We start from the raw sequence: 19,809 nt of genomic DNA on the forward strand, positions 1-19,809 counted from the left end.
TCCCCCCCACTAGCTTTTTGCATAGCTTTTCTGCCTAAAACCTAGCACTGATTTGTCCTCCCCACAGGCAGAGCAGGCAAGTGGCTATTTACAAATTTAGGTTGAACCTTTGGTGACTCAGACTGCAATCCTATACACGTTACTTTGCAGTCTCATTTTACTCGATGGGATTAACTTAGTAAATATGCATAGGGTTGCACTGCAAGAAACCACCTTCATCCATAGCAACAAAAATGATTTCTAAAAAACAAAATCAATGGATAGATCATGGTGGCAAGCATGCTAGGGGAATGTTTCCAGAGCACATTTGTTGCACATCTGAAGCTGGAAGATTGGAAACTGAATGTTTTTACACCAGGCATTGCCCTCCAGTCAACACAGTCATTGTTTTTTACCTGTAAGCACTTCTTCAGCCTCTCACTGTAGTGCAGCTGGACAAATGCAGGTGCACGGCACAGTACATTGCTAGGCTGTTATTTTTTAAAATATTAATTTCTTCATATGTTCATTCCTTTTCTTCGTTTCCAGCTGCTGTGTAACATAGTGGACCACACAGGGTGGACTATAGGAGTATATTATAAAAATGATAAAATAACTGTAAGAAACTCATTATATCTTGACCTCTCTATCTCCCTGTTCCGGCTGCAAAGCAAAGCACTAGGAATTCCCTGGTTGAGAAAGGAATACGGGTCTGAGAGTTTTATTTCACTTTTGCTGTCGTCATTCCTTCATCCAGGATTCTGAGAGATCTTCCTAGCGTTATGAGTAGCTGCAAAAGCTGGAGGCAATCTTATTAATTTCCACAGTACTTCCTTAACACAGGCACAATATCTGCTTTCTCAGACTACATGCCGCTTGTATGAGTATGTGCACGATACCTTTGCATTATCTGCAAAGAACTGTGGCTTTGGACTAGCTAAATGCTGCAGCTATAAGATCTCATAACTTCACTGACCTACTTAACTAGTCATTTACAGGGCAGCTTTAATTTATTATATACTTTTTGGCACCTAAGGCTACAACCTAGTGCATCCTTACTTGGAATTAAATAAACTTTCCTGAATGCAATGAGTCTTCAGACTAAAAATGTACAGATAGAACCAGGCTGCACAGGGCTAATATGCTCCTGTGGATGTTACTGGCACGCCTGTCTTGCTAGTCGCCATCCCATGACCGCTTTAGAATTGTACAGCATGTGAAGTAAGTCCCCTCGCCTTCAGTGAGCGCTTCTCCCAAGTTAGGTGTGCACAGGATTACTGCCTTAATAAAACATGCAGCTAAACTGGAGGGAAGCCCTGTAATTTTAGTCGGGTGGGGTGAACCTCCCTCGGCTCTCTATCTCTCCAGTCTGCGAGATGCCCAGGCACACTCTGGAGAGGGCGTAAAGGCTCTTCCAACACAGGCAGCACAGCGCGCGCCAGGAGCGTGCACGCCCGGTGAAGAGCCGGGCCCCATGAGTACCATTCGTGAGTGCCCCCTCCTGTTTCCCGCCAAACTTAAGGCGGGGCAAGGCTGGTATTCTGCAGCAACTCGCTTCGGTGATGAGGGTCCCCCGCCCCCCTTCCTCGTCTCCGCGGAGATGAGAGCTGACGTGACGTGCGCCAAAAAGGAGAACGCGCCCAAAGCGGTGCACAAGGCGCCTCCCAGGGAGGCTGGGCGGGCGCTGGCCGAGAGAGCGCCCAGCTCGAGGACCTCCTCCACGCCGCGGGTCTGCAATTGCCACCGAGAGATGTTCACCCGCGCGGTGAGCAGGCTTAGCAGGAAGCGACCTCCGTCAGGTAAGCTCTTGAATGTGCGGAACTACTTTCCCGCCAAGGGGAGCGAGTGCCGATCGCGGGACGGCCGTGGAGCAGAAATGCTGCGCGCCCGCCCTGAACTTGACAAGGGACAATCTTCTGTCGAGGGGGTGGGACGGTTAGGTTGCCGCCGCCGCTATTGGTATCCACAAGCGTCTAGCTTTTCTGTGTTTTAAGGGGGCAGTCTCACCCCACCACCACCACCACCAAGGAGCTTGACTAACCCGCAAGCTCTGCTATGGTGGCGGCTGCCTCCTCGTCTTCGCCGTTCCCTCAGGGAGCTGCAGTGCAGCTGCTGCTGCTATTTTGCTTTTCAGGACTGATAAAGAAGATAAGCAGGGCAGTTGCCTCATTTGTTCCCCGAAGCCGCAAACAAAAGAAAAAGAGAGAGGAAAAGGGGGCAAGAGGAAGTATGGAGCCGAAAGAGGAGGGCTCGCCGTTTGGTTTTGAGTTCGACTGTCTGGCTAGGGATTGCCAGACCGAAATTTTGAAGAGCAACAGGAGAGGTGGAGGGAAAGGGTCAGTCAGACACATGATTTGGAGCTGTGAAGTAAGGGAGCCTTCATTTTTCCTCCGCTTTGGTCCTGGAGCTGTGTTGTTATAGGAGGCATCTCCTTAGGAATCGTGAGGCATCTGGAAATGTGAGGTGGAGGCTCAAGCTTTGCTTCCAGATGCGTTCGTCAACCCACTCTTTTTCTTTCCTGTGAGTCAGACAGACAGGCTGGATTGCTCCTGCTGCTGTTACTTTTGCTATACCATGGAGCTTCAGAAGGAGTCCTGCACCGAGGAGAAAGGTGGTGCCAAATGCAATTAGTTTGCACGCCTCTCTAAAAAGAAAATGCATTTCGTACATTTAATAAAAAACAGTCATAAACTCCACCAGCAGCAGCTCAAGGGGCTCACGCTGAGCCATCTCCAGCTCACTTTGACTTCCAAGTTTGAAATGGAAAAACATGTCTGTACTAAAATGTTTTTAACAATACAGGTTCTTGCTAAATATTTCGACCTAACTCCCTTTCCCTTTAGAAACATGAAACACAGCATTTTAACAGCTACATAAAATTCATGCACGATAATAGATAAATATGCACCAATATTATTTTAGAATACTTCATTATCTACTGTCTTAATCTGACTGTTGAGATGAAATTATCAAAATAATAATCATTGTCTTTAGAAGGTATTGATGGTGGAAGGCTAGAATTAGTATTTCCTAACAATCTGCCATTTGACTATTCCGATTTTGCAAATATGGGTGGTATCACAACTAAGTCATTCAGTAGGTCTGCTGATTTCTGAGTACGATTAATGTTGGATATCACTCTCTATATTTTAGGTAAAAATGGCAAAGCAAAATGAAATACATAATGAAAATAAGCTATACATAGAACAACAAATTGCATTAAAATAGCTTCTGGTGAAGGATCAAGCTGTTTGTTTTGTTTAAAATGGAATGGAGTCATAGCTACTTTTGGTATTCATATTGATTATCTGACTGAAATTAAGGCAAAAAAACTTTATATCAGGACCTTCTTGTGTTTTGAATGCCTCCAAAATAACAGAATAAACTCAATCTATATTTTTTGTTTTGGATTATCAAGTGTAACAAAAATATTTTAATGATCTTACTCTTTATTTGCACTGTAGAACAGAATGATTCTGTTCTAGAGTTCCTGTTTAAGAATGCTTTTATGTATTGTTTATAATTGTATTTTACAGTTTTTGAGGATGGTGCATAGACCCCAAAGAACCTAGCTTGAATTAAAGCCCTAAGTTGTGCACAGTATTCTTTTTTAAAAAAAAAATTGAAGGAAGAAGAAGTTGTGAAAGGGTCCCAAAGGTCATCAAGTCCAACTGACTACAAGTAGAAAATCTCTTAGTTTATACATTGCTGATGGATGCTGGTCCAGCTCTTTTGAAAATCTTCCCCTGATGATGCTATGGTGTCCACTGATTTGTTGTTCTTACAATCTGGGAGGGGTTTCCCCAAATATTCAGCCTAAACTCAGCATTACAATTCAAAACACATTTGTCTGAAACTCAAGCAGAAATACGACACTTTCTGGGACTGGAATCTTAAATCCATTTTTTCTTTCCCTTCATGTTTTCCAACTTGTATACACCAGCTTTTTCAGATACAAGAAAATACATCTTCCTTATAATGTTTTCTCTAGCTTAAATTCTGTCTTCTCCAGTGTTTTCTCATATGTTCCAAATATATCCCAAATACTTTATCATTCTTCTCACTTTTCCAGTTTACTAATATGTTGAAATGTGATGACCAAGTTTAAGTCCCAATTAATTGTTCTTTTAACAATTATTGTACAAAATACATATGCTTTGGAAGTAATTGACAATAGATCATTGATGTGAAAAATTCAGAAGCTTGGATCAATTAAACTAACATAATAGTCTGTGTGGAAAAGTTGGACTACAAAATCAAGCAAAAGTTTCTAAGAGATTAGGATTGAAATGTGTAACAGAAGTGTCATCACACTTGAATTCTGTTTTGTGAGAAAACAAGTGTGGTTTAAACCTAGCTTTTTTTTGTTTTCAGACATGGTAAATGTGCCTGGTGAATGCTCCCAAATCTGCTACATGTGCAGAATGTCTTTTAAGTTTCCTTCCTTGTAGTTAAAAGTAGAAACCAATGATTCAAAAGAGGATGTTTGGGTTTGTAATTTGAGCAAACCCAGACATTCAGAGTGCATGCTACTGTAGTCCACATGTCCTTTAGAAGCAACAGCTCCTTGAAGAAAGTATGCATATGAAACTTCTCAAGTGATTCTGGTCTACATGGAAAGTAAGAGGAATGTACCTCTTTAATTGTTCAGCTAGGAATGACCCATAGTGGACCATGAGTTCTTAGTTCCAAGCTGGAATTTGAAAAGGAATGAGTATTCTTACGATTTTAGATAAATGTAATGTACGAGAAATCAAACTGATGGATAATATATCACTGCTGTTTTCTCAGCATTCTGCAGAACGCAGACATGACTGGGAACGAAGCATAAAATAAGTTGTCCTATCAAAGGTGTAATAGTTGTTAAAAGTAGTCTAATTTCCTAACATTGTTAGCAGAATTGCTATTCAAACAAAAGAAACAAAGGGATGAAGCTGTTTATAGTCATTTAACATTGTTTATAGATTTGTTTGCTTTTTAGCTCATGTTTGGTGAGGCAGAGATGTAAGTAATGAGAAGATAATCTAAGTCAGCCTTAAATGCTTAGCTAGTACAAGCTAGTAGGAGTTCTGTGACTTCCACCAGGTCCTAAATATATTATTTTGAAGAAGGAATAGCAGATATCAGTGGGACTTCTCAGTAAGTGTGCTTAATATTGCAGTCTCACTAGTACCTGTGCACTCTTACGTGGGAATAAATACCATTCAGCTCAATGGGTCTTACTTTGAAGTAGGCATGCAATTGCACTGGTAGTGTTTCAAAATTGTCTCAGTACAAGCAAAATTGTTTTGCGTTGTAGTTAGGTAAGTGAGCTCAGTTATGAATATCACTTGTTTTAAGTTGTGCCTGTTGTGCCAGGTTTTTTTTGTCCTAAGTCTTGGGTACCTATTTTCTCACCTTTAACATAAGAAACTTTATATGTGCATTGTGCATTTATGCTATTGATTAATATTTTGTAGTCAACAAGAAAGGCATCAGTGTATAAAGGCTAAGGATTTTCAGACATCATATATTTGCTGGTTGGGACCCTAATCATGCATACATACTGAACTATGATTTTTTAACCCTTTGAGTGTAATCATTACTTGCAGAGACACAGCCCAAGTATAGAGGGATCCCCATAGGGCTAAAGGAGAGCGCATATATACACATGGGTGCACATAACGTGCATGCGCAGTGGGATATTATGGGGAATGGGCAGTCTGTAGGCACCTCCCATATAAGCTCTCATGTAACTTGACCTGAACAAGGAGGAGAGGGCCCACCAGGGAGCTAGGAGGCATGCACACACTTCCCTTTGCTGGCAGTGGTCTGTTTCCCTTGAGGTTTATATAGGCAAATACAAGGTAAATCTAAAACACAGTGGCTTGATCTAGTTAAAGTTAGTCATGACTCAAACCCATTGAAATTAACAAACCTTTATTTCATTTATTTATCTAACAAAATAAACTGCTTGAATGTAAAGACCTCTAAGTAGTTTACAAAACATTAAAATTATTAATAAAACAGTTAAAAAGATTAAAGACATATTTAATTGTTTTGAATTAATTTAAAACAGCTACTAAAAGATTAAAATAAATCAGCATCTATGATCAACTTTAGCTGCTGAATGCACATGTCATGACTTTGGGCACACTTACCTGGGAATAAGTACCATTTATCTCAATGGGACTTACTTCTGAACAAACATGCATAGGTTTACACTGCACAAGTTCAAAGCGGTGAAAGTATTTTTTTTGGAGGTGGGGAGCACCACAAGAGTTAGATTTCTGAGCTGGTGGTATTACCATCACACCACAAGACAGTTTGAATTGTCTCTCTTCCTATAACCACTGAATGTTCTAGTGCAGCATTTTGTTACATAATCTGCTATCTTGTTGCATTTTCAGAGGAAGAAAATCATTTTTACAATAGTATTTAGTAGGATAAAAGCTCAATTATAAACCCAACAACTGCCATTCTAGTAAAGAACAAAACAAACAAAGACAAATCCAGCAAACTATTCATTCCAACAGCCGCTGCTGCTGGGTCAATTTTTCCGACAAATCAGCTTCCAGAAAATAAAAAAATAATCAGCTTCCTGAGATACATCAACCATAGCAAGTAAGTACTCCCACCAGAAGATCAAAAGCTAAATCTAAATGAAAATATGAAACACTTCTATATATCATTATTCTTGGCATTCAGTAACTCTTTAATAGCCAAACAAAGGAAATAATAAAATCTTCAAGGAGTACTTTGATCTATCTGTAATCTAAAATGAGAGAGACTCTTATGAAGGGTAAGCCAAAAGGAACTACGTATATTCCTGTAGTCTGCTCCTCTGACATCTAGTTTTTGTCTAGACTAGAGTTTAGGATTGCTAAATTCCTGAGAGAGCTCTGATACCTTAAAGAGTTGCCTCTTTAACATTTCAACATTGCTGTCACATTGCTGCAGTGATGGAAGAAGCTGCACTTCATTTATGATTACTATTACTTTTCTATCCCACCTTCACACCAAGTAGCTCAGGGTGGCATTACATGGTACTCCCCCTCTTCAGTTTATCCTCCCAACAACCCTGTTAAGGACAGAGAGAGAGTGTCTGGCCCAAAGTCACCCATTGAGCGTCATGACTGAATGGTGATTTGGTCTCCCAGGTCCTGGTTAGACACTCTAATCACTATGCACTGGCTCTCTCTTTCCCCCTTCCCCACTTTTTCATGTACATTTTATTTGGTTTATTTAAAAATACTTATTGTTTAAAAGGTTTTAACAAAATATCTAGCATACAAAGAAGATACTAAAAAGTGTAAGCTTACTAGACCTCACATTCACCTCATTTTACCTGCCTAGCCACTCCATTTTTGAGTAACACCATAATTCAACCAAAATACCACAAATTGTGTGCAAGCTTCTCTAAAACTCTAAATCAGACTAGTTGGTAAATGATGCAATTTGGGGGGGGAGGAGAAGATTTTTCTGGCTGATGCCAAAGTCAAGGAGTCTGCATCTGATTAGAGTCTCAAGATGGTGACCAGATAAAAACTCAAGATCTGACCAAACATTCTCCCCTCCCCATCCCATTGTTGTTTACTATCTAACCTAGTTGTTTCCAAACTTTTCTCTTGGACTACTTAAAAATTACTGATAGTTTCAGTAACTTAATCTGCTTTTTGTAGCAACTGTAATGCCCTGTGCTAGATGCTGTATGATTTTCAATTTTATTTTATTGCTTTTATTGTATTTTATTTTTATAAAACGTTGTATTTTGTTGTAAGTGAACCCTTTATTATAAGTGTTCTTCATAGACACACCATGGACCATCTGAATTAAGGTCATGGACAACAGTTTGAGAACCCTTGCCTGATGAAGAGTGCTGGAAAACTCAAAAGCTTGCACACAATTTAGTGGTAATTTGGCTGGCCTAATAAAGGTGTGGAGTAGTGGTTAGAGTGTTGGGCTACGACCTGGGAGACCAGGGTTTGAATCCCCACACAGCCTTGAAGCTCACTGGGTGACCTTGGGCCAGTCACTGCCTCTCAGCCTCAGAGGAAGGCAATGGTAAACCACTTCTGAATACCGCTTACCATGAAAACCCTATTCATGCGGTCGCCATAAGTTGGAATCAACTTGAAGGCAGTCCATTTCCAGTCCAATAAAGGTATTGCCTTACAATAGATTTTTGGAATTTTCCTACAGGCCAATATGGACTTGTTGGCATATGTCTTGCAGAATGTGACAATATTAAAGAGGAACTGAGGGGAGAAGATGGAAATATGTCTGGGTACAGCCTCCCTTCTCACACTGAGCATGTGTCTGTTAATGTAATTTTTGTTGGAATTGGCAAATATTGCATGGTCACTTCAAGGGATATTTGGGAAATATCCCATGTACCTGTTTACCATGATGTAACTTCCTAATGGGTGGGGTTTAGTTACCTGACTTCCTCCTCCTTTGTCCTGGGGGATTTTTGAATAATCTCCATTGCTGATCTTCCTACCTATTGAGAGAGGCCGCATGGTAAGATGCTCTCTGCTAAGTGCATCCATTGCTAAAGACCAAGATGGACTGAGACTTTTTTTCTTTCATCTAAGCTAGAACCTATGTTTCTGAACATATGCAGAGGTCGTAAGTAAACATATTTTTTTTTTTACCTAAAGGATTGTGTCTCTTGTTATTTATATAGAGAAAAGTGGGGCTGGTTTATTCTCATTCTGCTGCTTGTATTTTTACAACTCTGCTAAGAAATAGAACCAACCAAATTAGTTCCTATTTCTGTGTGTATTTTTTATAATACTGAAGAAGTTTTTCCTTGGCTGGAAAAAAACTGTAATGCTATAGTTCACACTCAGAAGTCCTGCACATGCAGATGTTTTTGCTAGCCTATATAAAGAGGGCAGATTGGAACTGCCACCTTTCCATGGATTGAATGGGAAAGCTTTAATAGGAAGAAAACACCCTTTGCACTTTAAAACCTTTCTTCTGTGTCATGATAAAAAGTATTAATCAGCCTCATCTATGTATGGTCCACAACAATATTCTATAGGCATTTAAAAATCAAGGACTTAAGCAATCAGCGGGACCTGACATACACACGTTGTAACTTATTTGCAGGCTCCTCATACTCAGAAAGTTCATAAAACCTTTGACCATGATGCTCTGGTTACAGTCTTTAGTCAGCTTGGTGTAGTGACTATAGTGGCAGACCAGGGCTGCGGACACCCAAGTTCACTACCCTAGTCAGCCATGAAGTTCAGTGGGTAAACATGGGCCAATTGGTGTCTCTCAGCCTAATCAACTTCACAATGCATGGTTGGAAGAGCTCTTTGGAGGAAAGGCAAGATACAAATTTAATAATTAAATATTAAAGCAATATAGGGCCAGTTGTCCTTGTGGGGCACAAGAATGAATTCAGCAAGCTGCATCAAATGCTACAAAGGATGTCCACTTGCTAAGAGTAGAGTAAAAATACAAACTACAAGGAAAAATCTGCAAGCCTGCAATTTAAAAAAAGCATGTAGTAAGCAGAAAAAGAAGGGACGGTCCAGGTTTTCCTTTCACAACTTCAGCATTTTCGTGCTACCTAATTCATGGCTTTAGGAAATTTAATGTGTGAATAAAGCCATAATGGATGACAAGGTCTGGTGAAGGGATATATGGTTTCTTCTCTAATGCCATTTGTGCCATATCCACTGCTAGATCAGTACAAAAGCTTGCTCACATACAGATTTTCTGCCAAAAAAATATATTTTGGGAATGGAGACAAGTCTCCTTTTACAAGCAGAGCACTTTGAGACAGTACTGGAGACAGTGTAGGGTAGTTTATACTGCCCAGTCTCCATATCATTGTGTATGTCACAAAGTAACCAGGATGTCACACTACTGCAATTGCTATTCTTTATTCTGTGGTGCTCTGAAAACTCAGGACACAAATAGAATTGCCGCTTTAAAAAAATGCTCCTGCTCCTTTAGCAGCAGCATGGAATGCAGAAAATTGGCATTGGAAGCCTTTCCTGGCATGGAAATAAAGTGATAGGAAAGGTTTGTCCTACTTAATTTCTCCTTGTCAGATTGCTGTAGCAGCAGGGTAAGTAAAAAAAGTTGGCCAAAGACACACACACACACACACACAAAAGGTTGTAACTCATACAGTATGAAGACAGTGGGGCAATATCTGGTGAAATTTCAGAAGCCAACATTTTTTGGTTGAATAAGATTTCCACAAGCCAGTCACCTTCATGGCGCTATGTCTTTTTACATAAGCAGAACAACAAATGAAGCTGCCTTATACCCTGATATGATCAGACCAGTGGCCAATATTTGTCTATGACTTGGGCCCTGGGCTGGGAGGAAGGGTTGGATATAAATCAAATAATAAATAAATAAATGACTGGCATTGTTTTCAGGGTCTTGGGCAGAGGTAGCTCCCCTACATGAGATGCCAGAGAGTGAATCGGAAACCTCTGGAACACAGGAAACTGCCTTATACCAGATGATATTACTTGTCCATCTCGCATAGCATTGTCTACTTTGACTAGCAGGCGGAGTCTTTCCCACCAACTACTGCCTGATCTTTTTAACTGAAGAGGTTAGCAATTAAGCATGGATTTTCTGCATGCAAAGGACTTCAGTGTTATGGTATACCACTGAGCCTATCAGACCTTTAGCCTATCAGTACTATTTTTTTCCACTGGGATTTAACAAATGTGCATATGCACTTGTGCATCTTAGTTCCTTACAAGGAAAAAAATGTGAACTAAAAACTGATGCAAATTACAACTAAGTAGTAATCTGAAAAATGTCTGGAAATCAAAACAAGAATAATGGATCTGTAATTAGATCAGGTAATTTGAATGCTCAAAATGTAGGGAGATTTTTCTGTGGCGGTTCTACGAGTTTTCTCTCTCTGTTTTATAGGGCTACTTCCTCTTTAATATTTGAAGGAAAAGAAATAAATATGTTTAGTCCTCATAGAGTGGTTCTATGCTAGGCAGCACAGTAATATAGCAGCTGAACTTTCAGGTTTATGAAAGTAATGTGGACAATTTAACACTTAGGTGATGTTAGAAAGTAATTGCTACATTCACTTTGACAAACAGGCAAGTATGCCTATTCTAATGCTAGAATCTCTAAAGGAAGCCTGTACAACACGCTGCCTGGAGACTGATTGGAGCTAATTCCCTGTCTGCAGCCTTTGGGAGGAAAATCCAAATACCCCTTGTTCATAGCCTTCTCTCACAGCATTACGAAGACATTTCAGTCCCACCCAAGTTCATCAAAAAAAAGTGGAAGTGGAGATGGGAAAGCGTCTGCATCACTATATCTACATTGTTCCTCTACCTGCATCCAGAGGCGCATGGCAGGGTAGATGCCAGTTTTTTCAACCTGTTGCAACTATCTGAGGCTCCTTCACTAGTGTGGTTGCTGGTTGAGTGAAAGCCATCTATGCTGTTGCTACCAGACTTAGTGTGAAGGAGAGAAAAGGTGAATTGAAATAGAGATGGAAGAAAGAAAAATGAGGGAACTAAAGGAAGTACAGAGGGTAGGGTTAAGCTGAATCTTATGGTTTGATATATTCAATCTCTTCAAAAATTCAGCATTATGCCATTTTCTCCTATGTAGGTACCATAATATTAGTTAAAATATTTACACAGTTCTTAAGCAGTGCTCCGACTACCTTAAAATTACAAGAAAAATGTTGTTCAGCACCATGTTCATTTATGGAACTGCATGAAAAACTTGTATGCAATTGCATTCAGCTTCCCACAAAAACAACTAGCTTCAAACATCCTTTTCCCTAACAAAGCCACGTTCCTTCTTCACACACATGTACACATGCCTACCCTGCTCTCAAGGTCTTAATTTTGGAAAGGGTGTTGGCATCTTACCAAATGTTGTCTCATACCTTTGGTGGGGATGAGCTAAAGCAGCTAGTAGCATTGACAGTTCCAGAAACCTGCTGCTACTTTTTTGCATAAGAGCTTGTACAATTTTTGTGGTATATTTGTGAAAGAATTGAACTCATTAAGACAACAGTGTTTTATTTCATTTTTTTGTAAATTACAGCAGCTTATGCATTTCAAAGATGAAGAATTGAGTTTTTGTTTTTTCCAATTTGTTGTCACCTGTACAGTGTCATTAGCTCAGCTTTCTTTGGAGAGAGACTATAGCACAGTAGCAGAACACATGTTTTGTATGAAGAAGGGCCCAGGTCCAATCCCTAGCATCTCCAGTGTTAAGGATAGCAGATGAGGGAAAAGATCGCTGTTTGAAACCCTACAGAGCTGTTGCCAGTCAGAGTAGACAATATATAATTAATCACCATCCACACACATTTCAAGGTGATGTACAAAATATAGCTGAAAACCGTTAAAAACAACACAAAATAAAAGCAGATATTTTTTTTAAAAACTACAAAGTAGACACCCATGGCTATTAATCCAGCTTGGAAAGCTTGTTGGAACAAAAATGCCTTCAGTTGTTTCCAGAAAGTGCTGATTGTGTGTGCCTGTTGTATCTCAGAAACGTTCCATAGAACAGGGACAACCACACTAAAAGCTGTGGTCTAACTTACTGTGGAGCAAGCTTTTGATATTCAGGACTTTAAGGAAAAGCTCTTCCACAGGCTGCAGTGACCTACTGGGTATATAAGAGATAGAATCACAGAATCGTAGAGTTGGAAGGGGCCTATAAGGCCATCGAGTCCAACCCCCTGCTCAATGCAGGAATCCAACTTAAAGTATACCTGACAGGCGGCTATCCAGCTGCCTCTTGAATGCCTCCAGTGTTGGAGAGCTCACCACCTCCCTAGAGGTGGAGCTGCACGTTTGGAACCACTGTTGTTGCTTCTATGGATGTAAGGGAGTGAGGTTGAAGGTAAATGGAATGCAAATAGAAAAAGAAAAACAAAGGACAGTGATGATTGCGTAAATGCAATACCATACCAACCATAACAAAATTCATAGAATAGTTGAGTTGGAAGGGGTCTTATAAGGCCATTGAGTCCAACCCCCTGCTCAATGCAGGAATCCGTATCAAAGCATTCCCGACAGGTGGCTGTCCAGCTGCCTCTTGAATGCCTCCAGTGCCATAGAGCCCACTACCTCTCTAGGTAATTGGTTGCATTGTCGCATTTCACTTTGAGCCCATTATTCCATGTCCTGCTCTCTGGGATGATCAAGAAGAGATCCTGACCTTGAAAGTACTTTCAGGTACTTCAAGTACAGTGCTATCTATCTCCCCTCAGTCTTCTCAACATGCCAAGTTCTTTCAGTCCCTCCTCATAGGGCTTTGTTTCTAATCCCTTGATCATCCTCGTTTACCTCCTCTGAACCTGTTCCAGTTTGTCTGCATTCTTAAAGTGTGGTGTCCAGAACTGGACACAGTACTCAAGATGAGGTCTAACCAGTGCCGAATAGAGGGGAATCAATACTTCATGCAAGTTGGCAATGATACTTCTGTTAATACAGCCTAAAATAGCATTTGCTGTTTTTGCAGCCACATCACACTGTTGGCTCATATTCAACTTGTGGTCAACAACAATCCCAAGGTCCTTCTCACACGTAGTATTGCTGAGCCAAGTATCCCCCATCTCGTAACTGTGCATTTGGTTTCTTTTTCCTAGGTGTAGAACATTGCACTTATCCCTGTTAAATGTCATTCTGTTGTTTCGGTCCAGTGCTCCAGCCTATCAAGATCACTTTGAATTTTGTTTCTGTTTTAGGTATTACCTATCCCTCCCAATTTTATATCATCAGCAAATCTGATAAGCATTCCCTGCACCTCCTCATCCAAGTAATTAATAAAGATGTTGAAGTGCACTGGACTCAGGATCGAACCCTGCAATACCCCTCTTGTTACTTCCCCCCAGTTTGAGAAGGAACTATTGATAAAGCACTCTTTGAGTACAATTCTGTAGCCAACTGTGGATCAACTTGATAGTTGTTCCATCCAGCCCACATTTAGCTAGCTTGCTAATCAGAATATCATGGGGCACTCTGTCACCAGTTTGCTGCAGTCAAGATATATTTTGTCCACAGTATTCCCACAGTCTACCAGGGAGGTTACCTGATCAAAAAGTGAGATAAGATTAGTCTGGCAGGATTTGTTCTTGATAAATCATGTTGGCTTCTAGTAATCACTGCATTGTTTTTAAGGTGCTTACAGATTGGCTGCTTTACAATCTGCTCCAGAATTTTCCCAGGGATTGATGTCAGGCTGACTAGTCTATAGTTCCGAGGTTCCTTCTTCTTTGCCCCTTTTGAAGATAGGGACATTAGCCCTCCTCCAGTTGTCTGGCACTTCACTCATCTTCCACAACTTCACAGAGATAATAGACAGTGGTTCTGAGAGTTCTTCAGACAGTTCCTTCAATACTCTAGGATGCAGTTCATTGGGTCCTGGAGATTTGAACTCATTCAGACTGATTCCTTGACCATTTGTCTATCAATCTTTAGCTGCAATCCTGCTCTTTCAACTTCACGTTCCCCAGGAGGGTCATAGACCTCTTTTGGGAGAAGACTGAGCCAAAGTAGGAATTGAGTGCTTCTGCCTATTCTTTGTCATCTATTATCATTTTGCCATCCTCATTGAGTAGCTGTACCACCATTTCTTTTCTCTGTATGTTATTTTGGATGTACATGAAGAAAGCTTTTTTGTTGCTTTTGGCATCTCTTGCTAAGTTCAGCTCATTCTCTGCTTCAGCCTTCCTGACACCATCCCTACAATTCCGTGCTACTTGTCTGTACTCTTCCTTTGTGGTCTGGCCTTCCTTCTTGTATGTGTCCTTTTGTTGTTGTCAGGTCATCTCTAAGCTTTCTGTGAAGCCACACTGGCTTCTTCTGCTGTCTTCCCCCTTTTTTCCTTGATGGAATTGTTGATAGACGAGGTCTCTCATGTAAAGCAGCTTTCTGTATTCTTTTGACATCACACAGCCTCTTGTAAGCCTTGGGCTAGAATGCTAAGGGGCAGTAAGAAGCCTTTGATCCTGAACACTGAGATCTGTGGGCAATTCTAGGCTAAATGACACAGCACTGAAATATATATCTACAGCATGAGCTTTCAAATGCTTTCATAGATGCAGAGTGGTTAAAAGTCTAAAGGCCTTTTCCCAGGAAGAAACACTTCAATGCTTATAAGGCATGACGGAGGTGTAAAGATAATATTAACTGTTTTATTTTTCAGAAATAAATGACGACAGCAAGCCAAGCAGCAGCCACCAAAGTTTAATTGGTACCACAAGATGGGCTACATCGCTAGAAAATTTACTGGAGGATCCAGAAGGCGTCAAGAGATTTAGGGTTGCTATCTTATCTATTATTGCCCGCATATACTGAAATACTGCTTCCAACAATATGTTGTATATGCAATATTGAATCTGATTGTATTACTTATCTAGATAATTTCTTAATCGCGTTATTTTTAAATAATCTCAAAGTGATGTACAAAAATAAGCAAGTACAATAAAACAATCTGAAAACATACAAAGTAAAGGTTCAGTACCATACAAAAGAATAACAAAATCATATACAAAAATACAAATCAACAACAAAGAAAATCAATATACAATGTAACATATAGCTTGACCCATTCCAATCTGGGTTCAGGCCTTGTTATGGGACTGAATCAGCCTTGGTCGACCTGATGGATGACCTTTATCAGGAGAATGATGGGGGAATGTGACCCTGTTATTCTTACTTGATCTCTCAGCAGCTTTTGATACTATTGACCATGGTATCCTGGGCCAACTTGGTGAGATGGGTATCAGAGGCACTGATGTACAGTGTTGCTGATCCTATCTCCAGGGTTGGTTTCAGAGAATGGCATTGGGTGATTGTCTTTGACCCCCTAGCAGTTGTGCTGTGGAGTGCTCCAGAATACCATCTTGTCCCCAATGGTGTTTAACTTTTATATGAAGCTGTTGGGAGTAGTCATTAGGAGATTTGGGGTGAGGTATCAGTAGTATGCTGATGATATCCAGCTCTATTTTTCAGTAATGTGAATAGGGAGAGACCGTGCAAGCCCTGGACCAGTGCCTGAACTCGGTAGTGGGCTGGATGAGGGCCAATAAAATGACTCTGAATCTTAGCAAGACAGAGATGCTATGGGTAAGTGGTTCCCAAGTTTGGATAATTGGGCAATTGCCTGGTTTGGATAGGATTGGACTCCCTCTGAAAGAGCAGTCTGGGGGGTGCTCTTAGATCCACTAGGTGGCCTCAGTGGCTAGGAATGCCTTTTCCCAGCTTGAGTAGGTAAGGCAGCTCTGGCTGTTTCTGGATCAGGATAGCCTGACCACTTTGTCCATGCACTGGTAACCTCCAGGCTGGATTACTGTAATGCGCTCTGTGTGGGGCTACTCTTCAGGTTGGTTCGGAAGCTGCAGCTAGCGCAAAATGCAGTGTGTGGCTGGTTACTGGGGCAGGATATTGCCATCATGTTACCCATTGCTGAAAGAATTGCACTGGCTGCCCATTAATTGCCAAGTTAAGTTCAAGGTGCTGGTTTTGGTGTCTAAAGCCCTATGCTTTCAGGATACCTGAAAGATTGTCTTGCCCCTTATATACCCAGTCAGTTACAGCACTCTGTAGGTGAGGGCCTCCTGTAGATACCATCTCATCTGGGGGTCCATTATGCATAATAAGGAAGCAGACCTTTATTGTTGTGGCACCTGCCCTTTATAATTCCCTCCCCTTAATTATTAGACAATCACCATCTCTCTTATCTTTTCGGTGCCTGCTGAAGACCTTCCTCTTTCAACAAGCCTTTTAAGTAGAGCCCTTATCCCAGTCTGCGTGTGTGTTGGAATTGCTTTTTAAGATGTTTTTAAAGCTGTTATAAAAAAAAAGACATTTTTAAATATGTTTTGTTTTAATGTGCTTTAAAGGCTTTTTGTTTTTAAGATATTTTAGAGTGTTTTTAGTGTTTTTGTTTGCTGCCCTGGGCTCCTTGTGGGAGGAACAGCAGGATATAAATTTAATAAAACAAATAAAGAAATATTTTTAATTTATTTTAAATATTTAAATATTATGTAAATATTAATAGTTTTTAAATATATTTTTTAAAAGACTTATTAAGATGTTATTAAGATGTTTTTAGTGATTTTGTTTGCCATCCTGGGCTACTTCTGGGTTGAGGGGTGGGATATAATAATAATAACAATAACAACAATAGTAATAATTTGAAGAGCGGTATGCAAACTAGGGATAAAATACAATACAGTAGGGTCCCGCTTTATAGCGCTTTGTTTACAGTGCTTCACTAATGCAGTGGTCTCAATTAGACGCATACGGCGCTTGTTCCGCCTTTACGGCGGTTTTCGGGCATCGCGCACCATTCTATTCAATGAGTTCCGCTTTGCAGCGGTTTTCGCTTTTCAGCAGAGGTCCAGAATGTAACCCGCCGTATGAGTGGGGCCCTACTGTACAAAGGTATAGAAACAATATACTAAACAAACAAAACAATAAACCAATCCCAAAACGATGTACAAAATAACAAGCACAGTACAGAAAATTAATCAAATAATTTTTTTAAAAAATAACATACTATTAAATCTATACACTTCCAAATTCCAAACTAATCACTTTGTACAACACAACTGACCAGATAACATACAGCCTTAGAACTAAAGTAAAAATAAATCAATGGTGTATTCACTCCTTCCTCACCTGATACCTGGGGTAGGGGACAGCTCTGTGCCTGTGAGACTCTCCCTCTGAACAGGAGTGAGCAACTGCTCAGGCTCTCACTCTGAGCTATAAACACTGCCCAACCACCAATCAGACCAACCAATTTTACCCCCATACGTTTCAAAACAAACAGCAAACAGAGCACAGAAGTGTGTGGGGGGGGAGAGAAATGAGGGGGAGGGAAAGGGTGGGGAAGCAAAACATCCCCAAGGCAGAAGCAAAAAACCCCAATATAGAGAATGGGAAGGGAGTAGGTGAGGAAGGGAGAGAGAGAGAGAGAATATTTCTCAAATAATTTATTCTGAGGTTGGCCTGAGTAAATTTAGTGACACTTCTTTGGAATAAATGGCTTGGGGATCATAGGCAAAATTGTTAAGGCAGTACTTCTTTCTAGACTGATTCTGTCATGTTTGACAAGAGTGCAGTCTGAAGAAGAGTGTGAAATCTTTAAAAGTTCAGCACTTAAGCACATAAGCCTTGGCTGAAAACAAAGGGTAATACCCAATGTTAATCACACTTGGAGTAGACCCACTGAAATCAATGGACTGTTGAAATCAGTGTCTATTGAAAGCCACTTCCATAGCTGCATGTTTATGGTGGCTCCTGGCACTGGCATGGAGACTCTCCACATGGTTGAGCTGGTGCATATAGTAAGGGGCTAACATATGAGACAGGGCATTCTCTGTGGCAGCACCCAGACTGGAACTCCCAAGGAAAATCAGTCGGTCCCCCTCTTTAGCTTCATTCAAAAAACATATAAAGTCTTTCTTATTTATCCAGGTTTTTGGCCAATAGTCTTACAAAATTTTTACACTGCTGTTCTTAACTGCTTTCTGAAATGCTGTTTTAAATTATTTTTATATCATCTTATTATTGTGAGCCACCCTGCCCTCTCTTTTGAGGAGGAAGTGCAGGTTATACATTTGAAATAATAGCTAGTATTATGGCCCTTGAATTGAGCTCTTCTAAGTTGCCTAATGGTTAGAGATGTAGCCTATGAAGTGGTCGTCTCTGCTTTTAGACCTTTTTATTTAATTTTTTTTATTTAGTTAGTTCTTCGTATTAGTAATGATAGCCATTGTACCAAGCTTTTAAAATGAAAACTAAAATGTAAAAATGCTGTCGTCTACAGAACTTCCATCTCTGTCACCAGGAAACGTGGTGTCAGGCCAAGGAGACAGGAAACTAGGGTTGCTGCTGGTGTACGGTCCACCCTGCTGCCTGGCAGCTTCTCTGACTGAGCTGGTGGAGGCCATCTCAGCTGTGGTGTTGGAGGAGCCCAGAACGATAGTCTTGGGTGATTTCAATGTCCATGCTGAGGCTGCCTCTGGTGTTCTGGCTCGGGACTTCATGGCTTCCATGATGACCATGGGGCTATCTCAAGTTGTCACCGGCCCGATGCATAGGACAAGGCACACCCTCGACTTGGTTTTTGCTCCAGGTGGAGGAAGGGGTGGTCTGGTGATAGGGGGGTGGATGTCACCCCATTGTCATGGTCAGACCACTTCCTGGTGAAGTTTAGACTTGTAGCTCCAATCCTTCCCTGCAGGGGTGGTGGACAGACTAAGATGGTCCGCCCCGGAGACTAATGGAATCCACTGGATTCCTGAACGCCTTGGGGGAGTTCCCAGTAGATAGAGCAGGTGACCCTGTTGAAGTCCTTGTCACGCTGTGGAACAGCGAGGTGTGTTGGGCTTGTGACTAGATTGCTCCCGAGCACCCTCTCTGGCATTGCAGAGCCCGGTTTGCACCTTGGTACACCAGTGAACCAAGGGCAATGAAACAGGCTGGATGACGACTAGAGCGCAAATGGCGAAAGACGTGCTGTGAGGCTGATCGGGCAAGAGTAAAACATAACTGTGCCTACTGTGTGGCAGTGAGGGCAGCGGAGGCCCACTTCTCTGCCTCCATCGCATCCCCAAGTAGCCATCCAGAGGAGCTTTTCCATATTGTCAGGGGTCTGTTGACATCAACTCCAGGAAATGGAGTCTTAGACTCTTCGGAGGCCCACTGTGAATTGTTTGCAAGGCACTTTGAGGGTAAAGTTGCTCGCGTCTGCAGCAGCCTTGATGCCCCATCCATACCTACTGTAGTCCCCAATGAGGTGTCCAGTGCAATGTCTGCTGCAACTTCTTGGGAACAGTTTCAGTTGATGCGGCCTGAT

At 41.1% G+C, this 19,809-nt stretch overlaps 1 protein-coding gene across 2 annotated transcripts in view; it reads left to right on the forward strand.

The window, feature by feature from the left end:
• The first annotated feature begins 1,290 nt into the window (after positions 1–1,290).
• RGS10 (regulator of G protein signaling 10) overlaps positions 1,291–19,809 on the forward strand; it is a 42,424-nt gene continuing 23,905 nt past the window's right edge. The window contains exons 1-2 of one of the 2 annotated variants that reach the window (XM_061635839.1): positions 1,291–1,778; positions 15,145–15,260. In XM_061635839.1, the coding sequence (XP_061491823.1) occupies positions 1,454–1,778; positions 15,145–15,260 (441 nt within the window). In that variant the 5' untranslated portion in view covers positions 1,291–1,453. The remainder of the gene's footprint in view (positions 1,779–15,144; positions 15,261–19,809) is intronic. The other variant, XM_061635838.1, reaches the window with a different exon arrangement.

Source organism: Rhineura floridana, chromosome 7 (assembly GCF_030035675.1).
Source record: "Rhineura floridana isolate rRhiFlo1 chromosome 7, rRhiFlo1.hap2, whole genome shotgun sequence".
In the NCBI taxonomy this organism is placed as follows: Eukaryota; Metazoa; Chordata; class Lepidosauria; order Squamata; family Rhineuridae; genus Rhineura; species Rhineura floridana.